At 42.5% G+C, this 25,278-nt stretch overlaps 1 protein-coding gene across 3 annotated transcripts in view; it reads left to right on the forward strand.

The window, feature by feature from the left end:
* Positions 1-17,511, forward strand: part of HIVEP2 (HIVEP zinc finger 2) — a 182,688-nt gene extending 165,177 nt beyond the window's left edge. For all 3 annotated transcript variants that reach the window (XM_037034756.1, XM_037034757.1, XM_037034758.1), the window contains 5 exons: positions 363-517; positions 4,666-4,841; positions 7,914-8,015; positions 8,819-9,714; positions 15,053-17,511. In XM_037034756.1, the coding sequence (XP_036890651.1) occupies positions 363-517; positions 4,666-4,841; positions 7,914-8,015; positions 8,819-9,714; positions 15,053-15,877 (2,154 nt within the window). In that variant the 3' untranslated portion in view covers positions 15,878-17,511. The remainder of the gene's footprint in view (positions 1-362; positions 518-4,665; positions 4,842-7,913; positions 8,016-8,818; positions 9,715-15,052) is intronic.
* The last annotated feature ends 7,767 nt before the right edge of the window (positions 17,512-25,278 follow it).

Raw genomic sequence — 25,278 nt, forward strand, 5'->3', positions numbered from 1 at the left:
TACATAGGAAAGGGCTGTCTAAAACTTGCAAATAAAATCCAGGTCAGAGCTGGGGAGTCCTGTGCAGCATCAGGCTCGCCCGTGGGTGAAAGAAGCTACTGGTGTGAACTTAGTTATGAGGGTCCTAGCAGAAGTCCTAGCCACAAAGCATCTCCTTCACCCTGGTGCCATGAAGTTCTATCTCAGGGACTAATTCTTCTGGGTCCTTCTCCCTCCAGACCTGTGTTAATGACCTAGCAGGCCGTGGCCTGTCAGCATGGAATTTAGGCTAATTTTCAGAGATCACGAAAGAGTGGGATCTGTGAGCTTCCCCTTTGTCGTGGAGGAAGCACATGACATGATTCTCTCCTTTTGTCCCACAGATGAAACCTGATGCGTCCTTTGTGTTCGGCAGCAAACTAGAGAGGAAACTAGTGGGAAATATCTTAAAGGAAAGAGGGAAAGGAGATATTCATGGAGATAAAGATATTGGATCCAAACAAACTGAGCCAATCCGAATTAAAATCTTCGAAGGAGGGTAAGGAAACGTAAGGGCAAATGCAAACTGTTGGGTTTTAAGTCGGAGCGGATGGGCCCCCATGTCTGCTTGGAAACACTGGAACGCGTGCACGTGGGAACCACACAGTGAGTTCCTTTTCTGTCCACCCGTCTGAACTCTGGCTGGTAACGGACAACAAGTCCATGCCCTTGCGTTCATGACTTTTAATGAAAGCATCCCTGTTGCCTATGGTTTGAGCCTCTGCTTTAAATTTTTATGCCTCTAATGTAGTATGAAATTGGCTAAGTTAGTGGAATCTTGACAGTTTTATCTAATAGTATTTTTGTGGACATGTGTTGTGTTATTAATTAACATTTTTATTCTGTGCTTACAAAAATGTGATCATGTACACTCCTATATCATCCTAGGAACTAGTTAATTTATTGGTTTATTTTATTGCTTTTATTATTACCTAAATTCCAGACTTTTTGGGGGATTTCATCAGTTCCATCAATATCCTCTTTCTGCTCCATGATCCAAGCCAGGAGACCACACTGCATTCCATTGTCATGCTTTCTCACCCCCTCTAATCTAGTCTGTGACATTTTGTTGTCTTTAGGAATTTATTTTTAAATGTTAAATTCTGAGTGGTAGAAAACACTCAGGTTCAATGACGTCATTGTCTGTATAACTGAGAAAAATCACACATATGCATAATGTCTAGTTTTAGATTTTGATGGAAATGTATTTTTTATCTAGTCAGTGGGAGACAAGCCCAGATCTTTGCTTTTACAATTAAACAAATATTTAAAGCACATTAACTAAGTTTAGGGGACTTTGATGCAACTAGCATTACCTGTATAGCACGTCTATAATTTACATGTTTCCAACAGCATGCATTATTCCAATCGTATTTGGAGGACAAAATAGTATCTCTTTGACTATAAAATGTTTAGTGATATCAAGTATTGATTTCTCACATGGATTCTCAGTTTGGACGATAGAGTTTGATTCCCTCGTGGGTTTGGCGTCTTTTGGGCGGAGGCCTTGGATTTTCACTGTTGAATGTAGTCGTGAGGTTTGTCTCAGTCCTTCTGACACCTCTCATCTTTTAACGCAAACGAGAGAAATACAGACTTTACCTTTCCTCAGAGACCAAGAGGTGCCCGTGGCTGCCTCACCCGCCTTACATTCTGTAGCCTTCTTCCCAGCAGCTCCCTGGAACTAGGTTAGAGACCTTCATGGCAAATGCATGCTTTGGGGAGCCCGTCGCGGCTAACGAAGGACACAGGTGAAAAAGGGCATGTGAACATTTTATCGCTGTGTTTTCATGATGTAAAAGGATTGTTCCTGTATTTATTTCCTTCCTCCTTTCATTGCCTATATCCCAAGCATTTCTTAATCTGTGGCCCAACTTCCACCTGGGGGTACTCAGGTTCACAACAAACAGCATATTATCAACTCTTTATTTTAGTGGTTGCAAAGTTTATGACTTAAAAAAAACATCTAATTTATGTGTGTGTGTTTCTCATCTAATTTAGTTTTAGAATTTAAATAAATATATCCTTTATTTTTTTCAAAATTTATGAATGTTCATATTATGTAGATTCATGGGCCTGCAGAATGGATTTGTAAATACTTTATTTGTATAAATTTTTCTAATGTACAATTATATTTTATACAGGCCTTTACTGTATTTTTATTCTGGAAGCAAGTTAGTCAGCTAAGACATTAAAAGTAAAATCATATTATTTGAAGGAAAAATATATTCCCCCTTAATTATGATCATGGGTTATGATAAGTTTAAATTATTCTTCCCCAAAGAAAATAAGCTTCCTATGAAATAGTTTTATTCTGTACTCCTTAGATAATTTCATCTACTTAGGAGCACAGAATAGTGAAATTAAATGGTGAAAGATATTTTGCATCTTTAGGTTCTTTTCTACTTTATTACAAAACACAATGAGATAAAAGAAAAGTTTTAAATGGTTTTGAAGGATAAATTGATGTTGGAAATTCTTGTAAAGGGGGACAGATTTGAAGGAGCAGGGAGCACACCAAATTAACCATGCATTTTTAATACTACTTAATTCTTACCCAGATTGGTACTATCCAAAAGGTAGATCATGTTAAGATTAAAGTATCTATAGCAGAGTTGGTGTTTAAGTATATGGATGGATTTTTCTTGCTTAAAAATCCTTCAGTGTGTTGGATGAGTGAAGTTGAGCTTGTTGTTATTCCTGATGATGCATTACCTAGGACTAATGGAACAGTTCGCAATGCTCCTAAGATGTAAGAAAAAACTGTAAATCCAGTGCCTTTAAGTGCCCAGTAAATTGAGGCATTTTGTATGTTGGTTTCCCTTTTGAAATTATAAAAAGGACTCTTCAAAAGGAGTGAAATGTCTTTACAAGAATGACATTAGGCCCATAATTCCAACCGCACTTTGATTTAGGAGACAATAGCATTCAGTGATTTATCCAATAGGGTGCTACCCTACTTCGTGATAGGCCATGTTTCTTTATATTTTAAACAAAATGTGATGTTTGAGCACTCTGTAAGTTTTCTTCTGTCTATTATTGTATTTCATACTTAAGACTTCATTCATCTAACACAGTCATTAGGCATTCTAATTGTTAGAAGTCATCTAATGATTTCATTAGATGTTCTTTCAAACCTCTCAGTTAACTCTTTCTGGAAAACAATTCAAATTTAATTGAAAAATAGAATCTCTAGTTTTCATTGTGTAACATTACCTTCCAGAAGCCACTTGAAATTCAGACTCCACTTGTATACAGATTCACGGTCCTTGGGAAGAACAGATAAAATCTGTAGACAACAGTTGGTGAGCTCAGCCTGTGTAAGTTAGAAATTTCCAAGGCACTCTCGTGCCAGGATTGTGAAAATAGACTGGAAACTTGCAAAGAAGAATTCTATTATCAGCTACGTTAATTTTAGAAAATTTAGAGGAGTATATGTTTTGCAGTGATATAATGTTAAGAAATGATCTATGATGATTTGAACATGTTGGTATACCTTTTTGATTGTTTCTTAGTTGGAAGTTTTACTGGAATGCAAAAGCCCTACGACATAGCTCTGCAACTCTTTGAGGCTTGTATGAGCCCGTTGGAATGTCTCTACCAAGTTCATCTATTTACACTTACTAGAAGGGCCAGTTCCATGTTGAACTCCATGTAGAAAAAATTACATGTTGTTTTACAATGCCAAATCTGTTATCTATCTTTCAGGCATTTACTGCATACATTTTATAGGCTTCATAGAAGTTGCATGATTGTAGAAAGTCCTTCATAAAAATTTGCCTTGTAAATGACTAGCGTTTGGTTTGGGGGGAACCCAAAAAATGGAATATATTTATAAAAACTGTGTATTTAGTCTTACATGTTTCAACTTCAGTCAACTTTCAAGTATTCTCCATTTGATGCAATGCACCTACTGAGATGTTTTTTCCCACTGCACAGAACAGCTTTTTAAAAATATATATTTAATTTATTTATTTATTAGAGAGAGGGGAAGGGAAGGAGAAAGAGTGGGAGAGAAACATCAATGTGTGGTTGTCTCTCACGTGCTCCCCACTGGGGACCCAGCCCGCAACCCAGGCATGTGCCCTGGCTGGGAATTGAACCAGCGACCCTTTGCTTCACAGGCCTGTGCTCAATCCATTGAGCTATACCAGCCAGGGCACAAAACAGTTTTTGAACTCACAGATTTTGATACCTCTTAAGTGCTCCTGCTTTCTTTTGTTTTACCTCTTCCACATCAACCAGATGTTTCCCATTGAGGCTTCTTTTCATCTGGGAAACAAGAAAAATTGTTTGGGGTGAGATCAGGGGAACAGAGAGAGTGGGGCATCGGGGCCAAGCCTCCTGATCAGGAACGGCTGCACGTGCAGCACAGTGTGGGCAGGTGCGCTGGTATGTCATCCCCTGTGAAATGGGCAATGCGTTGAGTCTTCCAAAAAATTTCGCTGGAGCTGAAGGTAGCCTCCCACAACAGTGCCCACCTGTCCATGGATATAGACGAGTCCCCAGAACACTGACCTAGCGAGGGGGGTCTAGACTATAAGGAGCCCGCCGTCTAGAAGAGATAATTCCATTTTAGGGGGACTCCCCCCTCGTATAACATGCTAAAGGACTTGAAAACACACTGGGTTGCCTTTTTTCAAACAGGTATAAGTCAAATGAAGACTACGTATATGTCAGAGGGCGTGGACGTGGGAAGTACATTTGTGAAGAATGTGGGATTCGCTGCAAGAAGCCGAGCATGCTCAAGAAGCATATCCGCACGCACACTGATGTCCGGCCTTATGTGTGCAAACTGTGTAACTTCGCCTTCAAAACGAAAGGTATGGGTCCGATTTTTTTCTTTTTTAGAAGCGAATCACTTATTTATGGCTACTTCAGATTCCGAATCCCATTTTATAACTAACTTTCATCGGCAGTAAGATGGTTTTGTTTGTGAAAATAGGACCCCTCAAAATGTATTTTCTCCCGCATGTAAGCGATCAAAGGATGCACGTGAGACAGCGAGGCTCCATCTGTGACTTAGGTAAGAGCTGCAGAGCTGGACCCAGGCCAGCTGTCTCCAAAGGAAGTGGCTCAGAATTGCCCAGATAGCTATTACTTCATGTTGGAAATGTTATGTGGTCTAGATAATCTTGGCATCAGGACTGAAGTACTGCAGGGACGCAATCCATGCGGTGGCAAAGCAGCAGCAGGGGGGAGAAAAAAAACATGTGCCCATGGTCAGTTTCAAGGTTATGAATAATGCAGAAATCCACAGACTCCCAGGTGGGCCCCTACATCCACAGTGGCATTAATTATGCATAGAAATTTGATAGCTTGGGTTCTGTGTATTTATCAGCACAGAGACAAATTTCTTACTCTCAGGCCACAACTGTTCATCTCATAAAACTAAGACTCGCCTTGAAATGATATTCTGCCTTTTGCCAAAAAAAAAAAAAATCTGTTTTTAATGGGTATATTTATAGGAAAATATTTCACAGAAGGTTGCCCTAATTTTGTTTCTATTATTTTATAAAATCATAAGGATGTTCCTAAGCCCAGTGACTTTTGTAGAAGCGCATTTTCTTGCTACAAAGTAAGTACTAATGGATCCTAGAGACACCCACTCACTAACTTCACATCATCTTCCCAAGCTTTCACTTTAAATTTGCTCACCAGTTGATCTGCTCACTGCACACTGGGAAAAATAAATATCCAATTAAATGACCTTTGGTAAAGAAATGGGGGCTTATTTTCCCTTACAGTCAAAATCCTAAGCTGCTTCATAGGTTTGTCAGAGGGATAAATGTGAAGCCTCTTGGTATGACTGCTTCTTTCCTCTATTAACAAGGTGTCTATATTATAAGAATGTCTTCCTCAAAGCCAGAAAAACGGGGAAAGAGTGTTAATTTGCATTTCAAAAGAAAAAACATAAGATTCTTTAAATATCATTCACTTTTGCAGTCAAGCCTTTGGTACAGAGTTTCACTCAAAGACTTCCTGGGAGATAAGAAAATATGTATTTTACTTAAAGAATATACTGCAAATCTGCCAGTTACATCTTCCCTGGACAAATGACTTGTCTGCAGGTAGAGCTCTGTGAAACACTGGGTGAAGAAACACATGTTGAAGATCTTTTTTAAAAAGTCAGATTAAATTTGCCTCTGAACCATTGTCCTGGAGTTTAGCAGGAAATAACTTATTCTTTGTCATTATTTGAGTTTCCTAGTCACCCTTTGAGAATGTGCAAATGTTTCAGAATCTGAATATAAGCAAAGTATTGTGGGAAACCCCTCCACCTTTCGCCTCAGGCTGAAATACTTGTCCAAACCCATGGCATCTGAGGGGAGCAGGCTTCCTCCAGGCCTGGGCCACTCCTTCTGCCCCCGCCCCCGTGGCCTCCCAACCCCCTTTCCCCTCCCTTCTCCTTGCTGGAAGCCCTTTAGAAGTTCAAGAACTCCATAAACCAAAGCCAGGGTGGGGTTGTTTCAGAGCTACATTTCTGACTATAGGCCTTCCCCTAAAGATGAGAGCCCAAAGCCTGACCACCTGCTTGAAACCGGTAGACAGAAAAATAGGAAAAAAAAAACACATATTAAGATCTAAATAAGTTATCCTGACATACCTAACATCCACACCCACCCACATACACGACTCCTTGCTCCCTTGCAGAAGCAGATGATTTCCATTCATTTATAGATCTATTTAATTAATTTACAGATTTTAGAGTTCTTGATTTAGCTACAAAACTGTTTGAGGTTTTTTTAAAAAATGTAGTAATATAAATAAAATACTAAAGAACAGTGTCCCCATTTAGAATTGTGACTCATGTGTTATGTTAATAGTAGGACTGAACACCCCTACAAGGGGAGCAATCTATGTCAGCAGGCTGAGGATTCCCACTGAGATTCAATGAGCCTGTTCGTGAAAATCAGGCATTTGCTGGTGGACTGCTAAAGCAGCGTCAAAGGGCATAGACAATATCATGGCCCTTACAACTGAATTAGTTCCCGGATCTCTTTTGATAAGCTACCTATATGACAGGGAATAGGATTTTTTTTCGTAGATCCTAAATCAAGAGCAATCAGTATTTTCATAATTTCTCACATGACATATAGCAAGGATATAAATCTATAGAAACACCCACACACACTTGTGTGTACATACACAGTTGTACATATATCATCATCATCATCCATATTTGATGTAAAAACCGTTTTCCTTGGAATGATGGGAGTTCCAGAGACCACAAAGGGGGCGCTGCTGCCCAGAGGAAACGGCTGTCATCGAGCTCGCCAACGTGTCTGGCAGAGGAGGGCTCAGTGCTGAGGGGAACACTCTGGGTACATAGGAAATATGTGTGGGGTCCTTTGAATTCATTTACAGGGTTGCCCCCAACATGTTGGATATTTTTTTTCCTTCTGATGTGGTAGGGTGCTGTGAGTCTAACCTATGTCTGATCATTGCCAGAAGGGATGGGGTCTGGGGACGGGGTGTGTTGATAATATTTCATTCTGAAGTTTCTCTGCAATGTGCAACCCAGCTTGGCTGTCTCTGGAATGTTAGAAAGCTGGCCATTTGGGTCAAAGATATTAGATCCTTTCTCAGGCAGGAGAGCTTGGGTTTCCCAGTCACGCTTGGAGCCTGCTCTTGGAAAGGTGTGACTCTAGACTTCCACAAGTCCTGCAGGTGGGAGAAAACCTGAGACTGGGCCAAAGCCCTCACTCACTGCTCTCTTCAGAAAGTGGACTGGGTCTCTTACGTTGGAGGTGGGGGTAGTGGATGGAAACAAACCTCTCTTGTCCCAAGTGAGTTCACTTCGCATCAAATTTTGGAGCAGTCATTGCATTTGGGCAACAGGTTAATTCCTTTCTCTCTCTCTTTCTCTCTCCCCCACCCCCCCTGCTTTCTAGGAAACCTGACGAAGCACATGAAATCGAAAGCACACATGAAAAAATGCCTAGAGTTGGGCGTCTCAATGACTTCAGTGGATGACACGGAAGCCGAGGAAGCAGGTATTTATCACTGAGTTTACCGATCGCTGCACTGTGCATGATGCAGCTTTGTGGCCAAAATGACAAAAAGAAGTTTCAATCGTTTTTAAAGACCGATTGCACTTCATTGTATTAAATACTAAATATGGAAAAGAAGTCCGACACATGGATTGTCCGAAACCCTCCTGAGAAGAAATGAATGCATTTCAGTTCAGACCTAGGGAGGGGACAAGTCTTACTATGAAAATATTTCTGTCTGGAACCATAAAGGAAATCTGATTGTACTTTTGTTGTGATAGCGATTTAAATTTTATAGAAGTTTCTGGGGGATGTGGGGAGCATTCTAGTGTCTTAATGTTCCCATTATGAAGAAATCTAGTAGAAAAGAAAACCATCATAAGCCTCGGAAGAAAACCCGAGGGTCAGCCAAACCCTCTGAAACACAGCACTTATACATAAGCTGATACCTTTAGAGACAAGTTCTTGCTTTTATTTTGCTTCTGCCATTGTTACTAAGAACATTATGTACCCACTTGTTGAGGGTTTTCTTGTTTGAGTGGTGCGGTGTCTGAGATATAAGGCCCCACTCCGGAATTTTTATTATTAGAAGGTGGGGACGAAACCAGATAGGAACATAAAGTCAAGAGCCAGTGCCGCCTCACAAAGGCGAGCCCCTGGCGGGTGTTACAGGAGTTCAAGACTTTGGAACTGTCTCCAGGGGCTGCAGGGATGAGGACAGCTTTTAGAAGGAGACGGAGCCTAAATTAGCTCCCGACCTTGGTATTTGGATCTTGATCTCTGCTCTCTTTGTTCAATCGTTTCAGAAACTATGGAAGATTTGCACAAAACAGCGGAGAAGCATAGCATGTCCAGCATTTCAACTGATCATCAGTTCTCAGATGCCGAAGAGTCCGATGGTGAGGACGCCGATGACAATGATGATGATGATGAGGATGATGACGACTTTGATGACCAGGGAGATTTGACACCAAAAACCAGATCGCGAAGCACCAGTCCCCAACCTCCTCGATTCTCCTCCTTGCCCGTGAATGTTGGCGCCGTGCCCCATGGGGCCCCCTCAGATAGTTCCCTGGGACATTCTTCATTGATCAGCTATTTGGTTACTTTGCCAAGTATTCAGGTTACTCAGCTCGTGACACCAAGTGACTCATGCGAAGACACCCAGATGACAGAATACCAGAGGTTATTCCAGAGCAAAAGTACGGACTCAGAACCAGACAAAGACCGGTTAGACATACCCGGGTGTATGGATGAGGAGTGCATGCTGTCTTCAGAGCCCAGCTCCTCTCCAAGGGACTTCTCCCCCTCAAGCCGCCATTCCTCGCCAGGCTATGATTCTTCACCCTGTCGCGATAATTCACCAAAGAGGTATCTGATACCCAAAGGAGATTTATCACCCAGAAGACATTTGTCACCTAGGAGAGATCTATCACCCATGAGACATCTTTCACCAAGAAAGGAAGCTGCATTGAGAAGAGAGATGTCCCAAAGAGATGTTTCACCAAGACGGCATCTGTCCCCAAGGAGGCCATTGTCACCCGGGAAAGATATCACGGCAAGAAGAGACGTCTCTCCCAGAAGAGAGAGAAGATACCTGACCTCCATAAGAGCACCGTCTCCCAGAAGGGCTTTATACCACAACCCACCATTGACCATGGGGCAGTATTTGCAAGCAGAGCCAATTGTATTGGGGCCGCCTGTGAGTATAAGTAACTTTCTCTTTTCAAGGCCTAAGACACAGCACGTGGGAACCTCTTGATAACACACTAGTGGGGGAATTTATAACATGAGTCTCCCTCATGGGGAGGTGTGAACTCAGTTACTGTAAATAGCAGGAAGACATCTTTATCGAAGCTATTGTCAGTAGCATGGCAGTGGCATCGCCCCAAATGTAGTGTTGCGTCAGAGCCGCAGTGCATTCCAGCTGGGGACAGGGGAGGCCTTGCGGAGTGCTTTCTAAGGTTAACTAATTATAAACACCAGCTGAAACTTCGACATGAGTAGAGAAGATAAGGTCTTTGGAATGTCATGCTGCTTAGATAGGCAGTCTTGGGGATAAAGTTGTCATACGTATAAACTCTTTGCTCGGTAAAGAGTCTGATACAGTATTAGCTTTGACTTTTTTTTAAATAATTTTTTTATTTAATTCTTGTTCAAGTACAGCTTTCTGTCTTATAGTCCCAACCCTGCCCACCCCCCGCCCCATGCTCCCCGCCTCCCTGCCATTTCTGCCCCCCACCCTTAGTTATTGTCCATGTGTCCTTTATACTCGTTCATGTGAGTCCATCCCCTTTTCTCCTATAATTCTCTCCCCTCTCCCCTCTGGACCCTGTCAGCCTGCCAGCTTTGACTTTTAATAAGTTTTTTAAAATAAATAAACTCACTACCTTGCTCACAGTGAGTGGACAGGTGAAATCAGTGAGGGACTGGAAGAAGAGAGAGTGACCCCCTTGGTATGTTTATGACTCAAAGGTCTGAACGTATATGCTTTTCTTGCTGCCGCCGGCTAACCAAGGGCACTTGCTGAGTGAGATGGTGGCCCAAAGAGAGTGGGAAGTTATGCTTTGGTACCCTCAGTGTAAGTTCAGATAATAACAGCAACAATTATGAGTTCAGCTGAGGCAGAAGCTTTCATGCAAATCCTTTGAAAAGCACATGCCCTGCCTCCTTCCAAAGCGTGGTAGACCTCCAAGTCTTTTCAGTGTGAGTAGGTCTTAAAACAATAAATGAAGCAGCCACTGAACACAGACGGAGGAATGCTACTGCTTGAGTTTGCTTGCTTTAAATGTGACTTTTTGTTTTGTGGTCTCTGTTCTTTGCTGTTCTCTCCTTGCTCTGAGTTTCTGTCATATGGATCAGCTCCGCCCTTCACAGCAGAAGGAAGCCCTGCCCGCCCCCACCTCTGTCTTCTCGCTGCCCTGGTGGCCAGGATCCTCCTTGCTATCACCTTTCCACCAGCCTGAACCATAAGCTTAGGTTGTCATTTTTGAACTTCAGGGTAGCCCCCTGCAGCATTCTAGTCACCTGCCCACAGCACCCTCTTTTCACAAGCCTACCACCAACTTAGTGTTCCTAGCTAGCTAAGGGAAAGGAAGTACATTTCTGCAGGTTTTTGCATCTTCTTGGCTTTAAATAGAAAGGGATGAGCTTCTGAAACTAATGCCATTGCAGTGTAAATAAAGGGTGATGGATCCCTGAGGTGCCTGGGTACTGCAGCTGGGGTGAAAAATGCTTTCTCCAGTGGAGACTCAGCCGTGCCGGCGGAGTGTGTGAGAAGGGGCTCCCCTGTGCTGGTAGTGTGCAGGTGGGCAGAGGCTGGTGTGTTAGTGAGCTGCTGGGGCATATGCAGCCAATTGTAACCATAGAAAATAAGCCTTTAGTGCCCACACACTATGTTATTTAAAAAAAATAGCACTCCTAATCCACTCAGACAGTGGAGTTGGAGGAGTGGGCTAAGGGAGTTCATCTGATTTTTGGATATGTGGCCAATTCACCTAGATATTTATGAAGCCCAAGTGCTGAGCCTTTGGTCTATTACCCAGTTTAATTATCTTTAGAGAGAGTATAGCCGGCTGCTTTGTCTGCGTGATACGAGAGGATAGATCTGGGAATCCTCCCTAAAGCAGGGGCATTTGGTCCCAAACACTGCTACGCTTCGTCACTCTGGTTTTGAGGGGCAAAGGAGGATTTGCACCTTTCTGTGAGCTGCGCATTAGATTCCTGTTGCCAGAGTAAAGTAGAGCCGACACTAGAAATGAGAATTATTTCTCCCGATTGCTTTATTTGGTGAGTGCTCCACTCTCCCTGAGTAATGCTTGAAAACATTACATTGGAATAACCCTAAAATAGTCCTTTTTGATGGAAATGCTATTAGCAATGCCTTGTCTTGTTGCTTCACTTTGACCACAAGATGGTGGCCCTGGTGTGAAAAGACCCTGTAGCTCAGCGTGATACTTTCCTTGCCCGGTTCAGTCTGAGCAGTAGGCCCCAGGGAGCACGTTTGGAGGAGATGATGTGTAGTCACTGGGTCCTACTTCCCTGCTGCTTCTGTGCTGATGCCCCCTGGCTAGTTTCAGTTTTAGGCTGGTTGGGTGGCTAGATAGATGGATATACAGGTGATAGAATAAAAAGGCAGTACTCTTTTTCATTCAGTAAATATTTTTGAGGGTCTCCTATATATGGCTGAAGAACAAGGGTGAAAATTGTACGGTTTCTGCCCTCATCTTTTCTAAATTAAAAAAAAAACATTTCTTTTTCATCTTCAAAGATTCAGTAGATAAATAGCAAGGAAACGGAAGAGTGTTTTGGTCCTTGGTACATAGCATAGATGAACATTGTGTCCAGTGAAAGAGTCCACATTCAGTCCTGTCCCCTGATCGCTGTGTGATCCTGGGCAAGTCACTGAACCTCTCTGTGGTAGGGAGGTGGGCCAAGCAGATTTCTGTCCCAGAAAGAACTTGCCATTCAGCTATAAGGAACGTAGTCAGCTGACAGCTGCTGTCAGCTCCTGCGGGATACACCTCAGTTTCTCAGCCAAGGCCATGCTCTCTGCTGCAGCTCTAGCCAATGACAGAGCTTGGATTGGTCACAGCTGAGCTGAGCACCTGCTTCTTTTCCTGTCACCTTCACAGGCATTAGCTTGTCTGTTCCTACCCCCACGTCCACACACACACCAACCAGCGAACCTCTGGTTACGCTCCTTCCTCCTTCTCAGCATTCGCTTCCAGAGGACCTGCTGACACCGCTGAGAAGATGAGTGGGATAATGTATCTGATACACACAGGCACGTAAATACACATGCACTTAACACAGCCCACGGATGAATTCCTTATTTGTAGTTCCGCATCAGGATGGGAGTTTGTTCACCACCTCACGACAACAAGGCCCAAGTTACAAAACAGAGTAGGTTGCAAATGGAGGAAAAGCCAAACTAGAAAACCCTTATTGAGAGCTGGTTGGAGGGTAAAGGAGGGGTGAATAGGAGGAGAGGGGATGGGGGTTGGAAGTCGTGCCCTGGTAGGAGTGGGGCTTGTATACTTACTTCTGTGGTGGTGAGCTTCGAGTTTCTGATCAGTAAAGGTCTTAATGTGATGCTTTTATTTTTAACACAAATACAGTCTGGTGGGAATTTGCACATAATGAAGAAACCTCAATTGTAGAAGGCGGCCCACTGTTCCCCCTGAGAGCCTGAGTGCGATGGGACCTCGCGTAATGGGCCATCTCTTTTCTCTGTCTCTCCGATTAGGGGTGGGCAGTGGCCATCACAGAATAGCAACCGAAAGCAAAATAGAAAGATAACCAAACTAGAGTCTATTTTAAACTTCGAACCTATAACAATTGTGATGAAAAGAAGATTCATTTGATTATTTCCAAAGATTATTGTAGGCATTACAGTTCTTCCCCCTTAACTGATGTTTGATGAGGGAAATATGCTTTTTTCTAAACCTGAACCAATACAAGAAGGATTTTTTGGTAGCACATAGCAGTTTTTTTCTTACACCATAAAATTCTTCCTTGACCTAGCTTATGAGGTCTTTGTACTTACAGGGTGGGTGACTATGTGATTTCTCCCACACTTCCAAGACAAATCATTTGTTTCAGTAAGTCAGAGCCTGGAGCAGGGTTAGGGCCAAACATGACACAGAGTAGCCCAGCTGACGCATAATTCACCGTTCCTCAGCCAGTCTCACACTCTAGATAGAACTGGATGAATCTTTAATAATGTAACGCATACCTTGAGTTCTGGAACTGAAACATTCATGAACTGAGTTGGAACATTTTTTGCCTCTTTCCTGGATTACTTCCACACTTGACATGTTTACATCGATTTGATTTTAGCTTCTCAGAACATAAGAATAAACTGAGTCCCTTTAGGATGGCACTCCATTAAAAGAACAAATCTCAGCCAGTGAAACCGGATAATCTCATTAAAACCTGATAATCTCACAGTCTACATTGTGTTTTTGCTACAGAAATATTTGTAGACAATGTATTTTCTATTTTCTGGCTGAGACCATGAAATCTGGATCTCTGGCCCCCAATTTTAAGTATCTTGAATTCATTAATTTCCAAGAAGATGGGCAAATGGAAATAATAGACAGTCATCTTTGCTTCCCGGCCATGTAGTCGAGTAAGAGCTGTAACTAGTTGGAATACTTACTGTGAACTGCGCGTCTGATGGGTTGGTAGTTTCCTCTGCAGAAACCTGCCTTGATCTGTGATTTGATGAAGACTCCGGGAGTCTGCCTGGACGTCTCTTTGTAGGAATTTATTCTGTTAGACCAACAAATCACACTTTGGAGGGGCCAGTTTTTGTATCAACACCATTTGTCATTTGCTCTGCAGAAAAAAAATTAAAATGAGAATATTCAGGATTGTTACTTTGATTACACTGATGAACACTTAAGAAAAATACTAAAATTCTTCCCAGTATATAAATAAATGGAAATCTTTTTACTTTCTTTTGAGTTTAAAAATTTGTTATTAGTGTTTCTTTTTGCTCAGTAAACTTTTTCTAGTGATTATCCATGATTTTCTTTTCATGCTTCCTAATGGAAAAAAAAAAGCTAAGCTAATTTATGTTTCTGTACCAGTAAAAAACACATGCGTTTATCACATTAATGTTTAAAAAGTAACTTTTCAAAGGGCAGCTTCATTCAAGGATTCTAAAAGACAACTGAGAAATCTCTTGAAAATGAAAAACGAATAAAAGGATTAGTTAGTTTTAAGATTTTGTTTATTTATTTTAGAGAGAGGGGAACGGAGGGAGGGAGAAAGAGAGGGAGAGAAACATCCATGTCTGTCTCATTGTCTGTCTCATGTCCCCTACTGGGGACCTGGCCCACAACCCAGGCATGTGCCCTGAGTGGGAATCGAACGGCCAACCTTTCGATTCCCAGGCCAGCTCACAATCTACTGAGCGCAGGATTAGCTAGTTTTTAAGTGCTTTGAATAAATGAATGAATGGATGAAGTAAGTTGACCTAAGCATGACGAGTAGTGGGTCCTAACTCTGGTGCTCTCTGTTTCCCAACGCAGAATTTAAGAAGAGGATTACCTCAGGTTCCTTACTTCAGTCTCTATGGAGACCAGGAAGGTGCTCATGAACATCCAGGCTCCAGCCTTTTCCCTGAGGGACCTCATGACTACGTCTTCAGTCATCTTCCACTGCACTCTCAGCAGCAAGTACGAGCTCCTATCCCCATGGTGCCAGTTGGTGGGATCCAGATGGTCCACTCCATGCCGCCAGCCCTCTCTGGTTTACATCCTCCACCCACATTGCCTCTGCCAATGGAGGGCTCCGAGGAGAAGAAAGGAGCTTCCGGGGAATTCTCCGCTAAGGATCCCTATGTTATTTCTAAGCAGCACGAGAAGCCATCTCCTCACCTTTTGCAGTCATCTGGTCCACCCAGCATGCCCTCCTCTCCTCGGCTGCTGATGAAACAGAGCACTTCAGAAGACAGCCTAAATGCAACAGAGAGGGAACAGGAGGAGAACATACAGACTTGTACAAAAGCCATTGCCTCTCTCCGGATTGCCACAGAAGAGGCCGCTCTGCTCGGGGCAGACCAGCCAGCACGGGTGCCGGAGCCCCAGCAGAAACCCTTGGAGAGTGCACATGTTAGCATTAGACACTTTAGTGGACCTGAGCCGGGTCAGCCCTGTACCTCAGCTCCCCACGTGGACTTGCATGACGGTGGAAAGGACAGTTTGGGTACATCACAGACTGCGTTAGCTCACACCACATTTTACAGCAAAGGTTGTGCGGATGACAAACCGTCGGGCTTTCACGGCAGCAAAGAATCACCTTCTAGCACAGAGGAGGGCAAAGAACCTTCATCAGAAAAGAGTCAGCTACATTGATCTAAGATGCATGGGGACTTTCATTTCCACCTTTTCTTATTTTGTTTTGTTTTTCTAGAAATAGAGGTAATCGAGTTGATAGCATGCCTGTCCTAAGTTACAGTAGTTTGCTATTATATATACTTTTGTTATAGCAAAAGAATTAGGAAAATTAACAAGTCATCATGAGCCTGACCAAAACAAAATTTGAAATTAACCTATTGGGTCTGGTACTTTTAAAATTGTACAGATGTTTGTGCCTTTTCTTTACTTTGCTTATATTCTTATAAGCATTTTTTAGCAGTAATTTGTACATATTTTAGAATTTGTGTATCTGCTTTGTAATAAATGTAATTTCTTTCCTTTTTTGGACACTTGGATCTAAATGATGTAAAGCAAAACAGCATCAATATATATGTGAGGTTGCACTAAAACATATTTTTATATGATTAAAACTGAACAGCTTTTATGTACAGCTCTGATTCTGTAATACTAATATTTATTTACTTTGTTTCATAAATTGTACATTTTTTCTTAATGTTGTGGATTGCTTTTCTATGTGAAGCATGGGATTTACTGTTGCGTAACTAGACAAAAATGTATATTGTAAACAAGTTATTTAAACTAGAGTATCTTATTCTGCACTTATGCATTAGCTAAAAAAAGATAAAGGATGTACCAGTCAGTTCTTAACTCTTGTACATTTTTTGACTCTTGTTTGCTGGATTGACTATAACTTAAGTGCTGATTGTGATTTTTAAACTGATAGTACCGTAAAGCATTAAAGTAAACAATGTGCTATTGTGAGTTTTTTCAAAGCTTTATAAATCAGTTATAAATAATATTAAAAGTATTTGGTCTTATGTGAACATGTTGATCTATATACTCATCTAAAAATATGGGAAAACATTCCGCCCCATGTAAATATGTACAAGTGCATCACTGGTACAATTTTATGTAACTCAGTTGGACACTAGGTTGCCACAGACCTATGCTAGGGTGTCTTTAAAAATTAAAGTGACAAAGCACATGGGACTGTGTAGAGCTTGGTTATCGGCCGGCCCGGTGGCTTGGCAGGCAGTGCTGTGCGCTGCCCGTGGAGAAGATCTGGGCTTAGAAATCTCCTTGGTTCTTATTGCACGAGATGGTGACTGGAACTAAGGCTACTTTGGAGGGGTCGCACTTGGACTCTGAGGGGTGGGTGTGGAAGCGGGGGAGAGGCATGGGGACCCGGCTGCTCACAGCCCTTCCCGTCAGCCAGTCCACACGGTGACAGGGTTGGCGTCAGCTTTAGGAGAAGCCACTTTACCCTCTGGCAGAGGGGAAGAGTGTCACACTTCTGGCTATCTCAGGGGGAATGGGAGGAAGAAGCTTTCCGGGGAAAAGAACTCGTGGGAGCATGATGTCTTTTGTATGTAACATTCACAACGGGCTTTGGGGGAGTGTCGAAGGTGGGCAGAGCCTTTGCAGGTCCAGAAGAATGGAAGGAAGGGAGGGTACAACAACACGCACACGTGTGTGTGCACGCACGCACACACAATCGGGGTTATCTTTGTGCTATATAGTGGATTATAATTCTGTGAAACCAAGTTTGTATATTGAATTACATTAAGGAGTGTTCTTTAAAAAGAGAAATAAATATACAATTACATGCTCGAGGTGTCTAGTTTTTATGTGTTGTTTTACATTTTAATTTCCCAACGTTTTCCTAAAGGAATTTTGATGTTACCAACACACCGTCTGTATCTTTGCATTGCCAGGCTCTGCCCATCCCGAGGTACGCTGATAGGGATCCCTTTAACAAGGGAGAAGACTGTCATTGGCTTTCATGGCACCGATTAGGACAGACAGTGGTCACCACGGTGAGAGCTCCAGAAGTGGAGTCGTCGGAACCTGATGGTAGGCACTGGCAGAATACACTGTACAAGAGTCATGATTAAAGCAAATGGTCATGTCCCCTTCTGTCCCCGCCCACTCAGTCTGCACATGGATCTGACATTCCACTGGGGGAGCCTCTTCTCAATTTTTGTCAAGGTGACTGAAGGCCAAAACCAACTGAAATAGTATATCATAAAATATCCACGTATCGCGGTTATTTTGTAAACAAAAGAGTAGAACGGTTTTAATAATGAAAGTAGAAGTTTTTTAAAGGTCGAAATCTATTAGTATTGCCATTATAAAAACCCTCCACGTGGTGGATTTACAATTTAACTATTTTTGGTGTACGAGCCAGGCTGTCTTTTTAAAGTACGTTTTATGAAGACCAATTAAAGGTCAACATAGCCAGCCAGACTAATGTCTCGCTCTCGTGGAGAAGAATCCTCGAAACGTTCGATTACATGGAGTAGTGTGTAAGTATTCCTCCTCCTCAGGGGTGGGGGGGGTGGGTGTGTGATTCCGGGCCAAACCAAATCACTCTTTACTTCCTCCTCTCTATTGTCTCATGTATTCACTCTCCCATAAGACAGTTTAAAACAACTTTTGAGTCCTGGTCTAAACTACTTTGATAGGCATTTAGGTCGGATGAGAATATTCCTGCCACCAAGGAGCTCAAGGGAGTAAGAGATGCATTATGTAAGTAAATGTGGACAGAGTGATCGTCATGCTAAAATAATGGTGTATTTGGTATGTTTTGTAATCACAACGGAGAGGGCGACATCCCTGCTGAGAGGAGGAAGAGGGGTGGGCAGGCTTCATTAGAGAGGTGGCCTTAGGACAGGTCCTTGAAACAATCTATTGACTTATGCATTCGACGGATAAGTTTTCATCACCCACATTGGAGCAGTGTTCTATCTGTTAGGTCAGCAATACTGCACGAAACAGAGAAAGTCCTTACCTGAGTGAATCTTATATTCTACTAGGGTCAGGGGTGTAATAAGTGGAAAGGGCATGTTAGATGATCCCGAATAGGCAAAGCAGTAAGTGGGACCAAAGCTAGGTATGCCAGGCTCCCTGGGCATGTGGCGGCAGGGAGGTGTGTGGGTAAAGTTGGAAAGGCATGTCAGAGTCCAGTCTCCTAATCTCGGCTAAGGAGCTCAGATCCGGCTCCATAAGCGATGGGGAGACAAGAAAGGATGGGAACAGGGATTGACATTGCTGTTGTTGTTATTTAGAAAACAGTCACTGTGATGGCAATGAAGATCATGGATTGGGGGAGGAAACGAGGCAGGTGGGGAGACCAGCTGGGAGAATTGTGAAGCTATGGCATTTCCATTGAAATGAGGGGATCGACGACCCAAACAGATAATGAAGTCATGAAGAAAGAAGCGATATTTTTGCTTCATGAAGAGGAATTGATAATAACTGGTGACTGATTTGAGTCAGAGAGGAGAGAGATGGAGGAAGTAAAGATGTCCGAAGTTGTATTTGTACAGTGGAAAGAGTGGTGTTATCAACCAACAAAGAAAGTGGATTTATAGGAGATGCAGGTATAGGAGACTCACCCTTATCCACAGGAAGTATGTTTCAAGACCATACAACCCTAGATCGAGTGACTCGGCGGTGGGTAGTGTCTGTCTGCAGCACAGAGAGTCTGGGCAAAGGGATGATTCACGTCCCAGGTGGGACAGAGTGGGGCTTCATGATGCGCTCAGAACAGTACACAATTTGAAACTTATGAATTGTTTATTTCTACATTTTACCATTTAATATTTTCAGACTGTGGTTGACCCCATGTAATGAACCATAAAGGGGAAAACTGGATAAGAGGGTAATGGCAATGAAATGAGACCCTTAAGCAGTTCAGCTGCAATAGTTAAGTCTCAAGAAAGACCCAAGTTTGAGATGGAGAAATGACTGGTTCATCATAGCAGTGGATGCTGAATTGGATGAAGTCACTCAGGGCATAAGGAAGGGTAGAAGAGGATCTGGGGACATTCACAGGAAAGGACAGGGAACTTGGGAGTTGACCAAGAAGGCGTATTTCCAATGATAGCACATCTCATGTCTGCTGAGTGCTAACTATACATAAATTTGTGAGATTTTTCAAAACTTGATTTTTATAAGGTTTCCACAATAAACTCTACAAAGCAAAACCTTAAGAACATCATTTTAGGAGGGAAAAAAGCTCACTCTATTTATGGGATCCTAAAACTGTAGTGTTTACGGAGTGGCATCCTGGCAGCTTTATTATTAAACAATTAGCAATTCTTAATTAACCTGTCATTTACAAAGCTCTTTGCCAAAGCCTGTGGTTCAGAGAAGTTAGGTGAAGTTTTCAAGGAGAACCAAGATCACCCCACTCCCTGCCCAGATTTGCTTAAAGAACAGTTTCTGGTGATTTATGCTGCTCACGGAGACCAGTATCCACTCGTGACAATTTACGGTGACAGTGCCAGGGCTGAATGATCTCGAGGTAACAGAAAGCCCATTTCCGCTCTGATAACAGGCCATTATTCATGTAGAATATGCCACTAAAAATGTTTGCATCTGCTTTGTCACAGGTTGTTTGGCGTCTTGTAGAGCATGAAAATGTTCCTGTTGATTCCTGAGTGTAGGGAAACCTCTGCTTACCTTCTAGATTCAGTGATAACCAAGGTTTGGGCATGCAGTAGCTGTACTGAAGAACTGAGGAAGTGACAGAAAATACTTTATTTGGCATTGAAAAGTGCCAAGGAATAACAGGCAGAAGGTATCAATCTTCAACTTTCCACAAGTTGAAGATTTCTGACTCTCTATGGGTCATTTTCTAAGTACATACCATTACTCAGCAGTAGCTGGGATCACATTCAGAAACATATGTTGGTCATCAAAAGAAACCAAAGCATCAGATGTCCTCTCAGTTTACTAAACACCTAAAATGTATTTCAATTCAGGTATAGATCCTTGGCGTGTTTTATGCTTCAAGCACATTCCAAGCTTTGCAATCTTGAAATTCAAGTTGAACAATTGTGGTTTGATGCAAGTAAAGTTTATTTGCAGCAAGCAAATAGAATAATTAATAATGATACATTTTATTAATTCATTAAAAATCATGTTATTGGATAAAATCTTCTAAAATAAAAACCTTTCTATTGAAAAAATGTCTAAGGAGTCATAAAACGAAAACAGTGATCCAACCATATCCACAAAGCAATGTGAAAAGTTCAAGCAGCTTTGTGGAAAATGAAGAGAGAAAAAATTTAAAAGGTGTAACAGGACTTCACCAAGGGGAACAAAGTGTGGGATTACCTCAAAAACTGTGGTGGCTACTGACATATGGACAGTGCAGTGCTGCCCTTGACCTGTCTACCAAAGCCCATGGAAAGCTGAATCCTCACAGGCTCAGCCCTTTTACAGCCAAGTCCCAGCTCTGAGAAGGGCAGAGGCCCTGTGAACCATTAGTCCTGAGCATCTCTGGCCTTAGCGAGAATCTGTCTTGAGTTCCAGGGCTGATTGTAAATTAGCAACCCTCAATTACAGGAATTCTCTTTGTCAGGATTTAAGGGCAAATGATGGCTTTAGATATGGTCGTTGTCTGGAGCCTATTTCCTTGTGTTGGGACAGCATCCCCGTGTGAAAGCATTTTTAGCTAATGATGAAGAACTATGTGTTAGCGCTGTTTGGTGTGCATTAGTCTAGTCACTCATTTAATAGTCACAAAACTGAGAGGAATAATGTGCTTATGTTTACACAGATGCTTAGTAGACTAGAGCAGGGGGTGGGGCTCTAGAGCACACTATCCAGTAGAACTTTCTGCAATGATAAAAGTGTTCTGTATCTGCATTTTACAATCACCTCTAGTTACCTGTGGCTACTGAGCACCTGAAATGCAGCAAGTATAATTGAGAAACAGGATTTTCAATTTTATGTAATTATACTTAATTTAAACCTTAGTAGCTATACGTGGCTTAGTGGTTTCTGACTAGGACAGCCCAGCGTGCAAGGTTACACTTACCTTTGTCACCAGCTGTACCACACACCTCCTCTCATGTGCCAGGCTCCCTTCTCAGTGCAGGGTATGTAGGAGTGAACACCAGTAACAAAACATCTGCCGTGATAGAACTCGTGTTCAGTGCTTACCAATAAACATCCAGTTAGATTTGGGTGATGCAGTCCTGTGATGGCTCCTCTCTTTGTTGAGTTTTGGATCTTGGAACTCACCCAAGGAATAACAGCCAATGCATGATTGTGGGAAGAGGTAGTCAAGCCCCTGACAGGCAACTCCTCTTCCTCCTGCTGGAAATCTCCGTTACAAGGTAGGATGAAGGATGCGTCAGAGCCTCAGACGGATGTGAGGTCTCCACTTCCTGCCTTAGTGTAAACGCACCCTCTCTTGGAAGTCTATGGGAAGAGAGCCCTGACCGGGCTCCCAGGAGGGCCTGACAGCCCACGCTTCTGCACAGGAAACAGAGGTCTGTGGGAGACAGCTGCCTGCCCCGGGGCCCCTGCAAGCTCCACCTTGCACTTCTGATGACCAGGACAAAGTAAACAGGAGAGAAGCAGAAGAAAAGAGTCGGCCTAAGGTTGAGGTCACAGCACAGCTCTGCCATTTCTTCTTCCACAATGACAAAGAGGACGAAGAGGGGGAAGAAGTGGGGCATCCCTTCCTGTTCAGTGAGAAACACGGGAGAAAAGGCTTCTCTTCAAACATTTCCCGTCAGTCTGAGTAGCCCCCCAAAACTCACAACCACACTGTGATTTTTCCACTCTGTGGAGAAAACTCACCATCACCAAGGACCCTGTTCCCCAAAAAGCACATTCTATGACTTCCTGTTACCCTCTTGGAATCAGTGAGATTGGAAATCAAGGGATATTCAACGGAAACAAGCTAGACAAAGAAATTAAATAAAGTAACTGCACTTTGTGTAAATAATTAGACTCTGCAGCCTTTTCTGGGAAGAACTGAGCTCATCATAAAATGATTTAACTATTTTCTCAAATCTCCTAAAAAGAGTGCATAACCAGGACCGACCTCATACGCGGGGAGAAGTTAATACTCTACCCGCAGTGGCGGTCTCAGGGCATTACGACTCACCATGCTCATTCTTACGGAACAGCTTGTGAAGGGGACGCACACGATGTATTTCCCAGCTCAACCCAAGTCCAGTCATGTCGTCCGATCTGGTTTACCAGAAATTACACATTTAGTATCACAGCACAGCATTGTATGTGAAACCTTACCACCTCAGAGTGATGTGTGCTGTAAGGACAAAGTGTATGCCAGGTTCTGAAAACAGCATAAGGAGGACGCTAAATATCTCGTTAATAATTTTCACATAGATAGCACATTGAAATGATTGCATGTGGGACATAGTAGGTTAAATAAAGTGCTGTTAAATTGATTTCCTATGTTTCCTTTTCTAAATATTGACACAGTGAGTTGACACTTGCCTACGTGGCCCCGTCAGATGAGGCGGGAGAGACCAGGTCTGATGGGATGAGAGGGGAGACTGCGCTCAGGGGAGGCTCCTTCCACAATCAGGGCGAGAGATGATGGTAGCCTGAATCAATGGGGCAGCAGCTCAGATGGAGAAGTCATACAGACTTCCCGCACATCAGGGAGGCAAAATTTATGGGGAAGGTGGTGTATTAGACATTGGCCTCTGGAAAAAATAAGAGATAATGTCCTATTTCTAGCTAGTGACTACTGGATTAAAGAGGATGCTTTTTTACTACAGGTTAAACCCCGAGAAAAGGGGCAAGTTTGGGGGAGTGGTGAGAAGGTGGACAAGTGCACTCCTGAGTTTGAGGGACCTGTGGGGCATCCAAGGGGGGCCAGTGGATATGTGGTCTGATACTTTATCAATAATCATAATCAGGATCTTAATCATACATCCTGTAATTTATTTAAACCTGACCATACACCAGCATATCTCATTCAATCCTTACATGTATTGGTGCATAAAAATATGCCCACATCTTCTTTCTTTTTTTTTCTAATTGCCCTGTATCACTCTACGTCAGTGGTTCACAGTCTTATCAAACCAGTGCCACCCTCCTTTCCTACTTACATATTTTATAGTGCCTCTTTCGTATAATATCACTGCTCCACATATATCATTTGAAAAGTCTTGATATGATATCTTAATTGTATATAAGGGAGAAACGGTTGGAAAACAATTTATAATAAAATCGTATTTATTTATTCAGCAACGTCCTTTACTACTATAGTTAAGGACTACAACAGAGGATCTAACGAAGTATTAGGTACTCACACCTCTATATACCTCGCCAGAATATAACAGCTCCAAACGCAGGCTCACACCAGCACGTGGTATTGGGAACTCGTGTACCACAGTGGAATTGCCTCAAGGACTTAATTTGTCGAAATGGTGAACAAATCTGGAAAAATTCAAAAGAAAGCAAAATACGAATTTTTAAAAAATGTACATGGTCATTGCCTTACTAGAAAATTCAGCCTACAGCCTGTGCTGCTATAACACTCATTTTAAGGTTTGTTCCAATGCAATCGATATATAAGTGAACAACTGAAACAGCTTCTCGCGAGGGAAACTCTAGGTGAACCCAGGAAAGCGCCCCTAGCTGAACCAGCTGTGCAGGACTATGCGCGCGCACGCACACTCTACACCAACCTGCTCCAGCACTTAAGCTCCTGCGTTGGGAGCCACACCCACCACGTGCTGTGTGGTGTTGCGACTTTCTGCCCCACTTTAGAATACGGTCCTGCTGCCAGTACATAATAACTAAGTGCAGGTCTCTGTCGCCCACTCCCACTAGCAAACCTTAGGTCTTTTTCACGTAAGTGCTGCGTGAATTGTAGTACTTGCGAGTTTCTTAGCCATTTAACACGGTGCTATCACTGTCACAGGGATGCTATCTTTTACCTTACGCGTCACTGTGTTGAGTATTGTACCCCAGCCCTGTTTTTCTCGTAGGCCCTGTGGTTTTTATTACACAGTTTTGATAGCACAGGGATTTTTAGGAGCACACATGTTTCGTTAGAGCAGAAGTGACATTAAAAATCTATTCCTTCTATTAAAAATTTTGCCTTTAGAAAACAGAGTTTGGTTCTAGGTTCATTGAAATCTAAATTGATTTTTCACTTTCCTGAGTGTACTGAAGGGTCATTAGGAACTTGTATGAACCCATCCTGCATGTTGCTGGGAGTCCAGGGCCCCAGAACCCCGTCCAGTAAATGCCAGTGGCATCCTGCAATCATGGCACCAATCGAAGAGCCTTATAAATTCCCAGAAGGCCTTGGGTGGCTTTCAGAGACTCATAACTTCCCTGGATGAGAACCACTGGTCTGTCTGAAGCCAGAGGAAGTAGATAAAGATGATGGAAATTCATCAGACAAAAATCTATTTACCCTAAAGGCTTATCTTCAATAGCTTAGAATCAAACATTTGACAGTTTCTGAAAGTTTCTTTTGCATAGAGTAGTCAACACATAAATATACCCATAGTGTATTAAGAAGATGACTGCTATTTAAGTCAACTTAAAAGTAATGATGGCAATAACTGCTTTTTTTACTACTGTGT

Source organism: Sturnira hondurensis, unplaced genomic scaffold, assembly GCF_014824575.4.
Source record: "Sturnira hondurensis isolate 20B ecotype Veracruz unplaced genomic scaffold, ASM1482457v3 Scaffold0022201, whole genome shotgun sequence".
NCBI lineage: Eukaryota > Metazoa > Chordata > Mammalia > Chiroptera > Phyllostomidae > Sturnira > Sturnira hondurensis.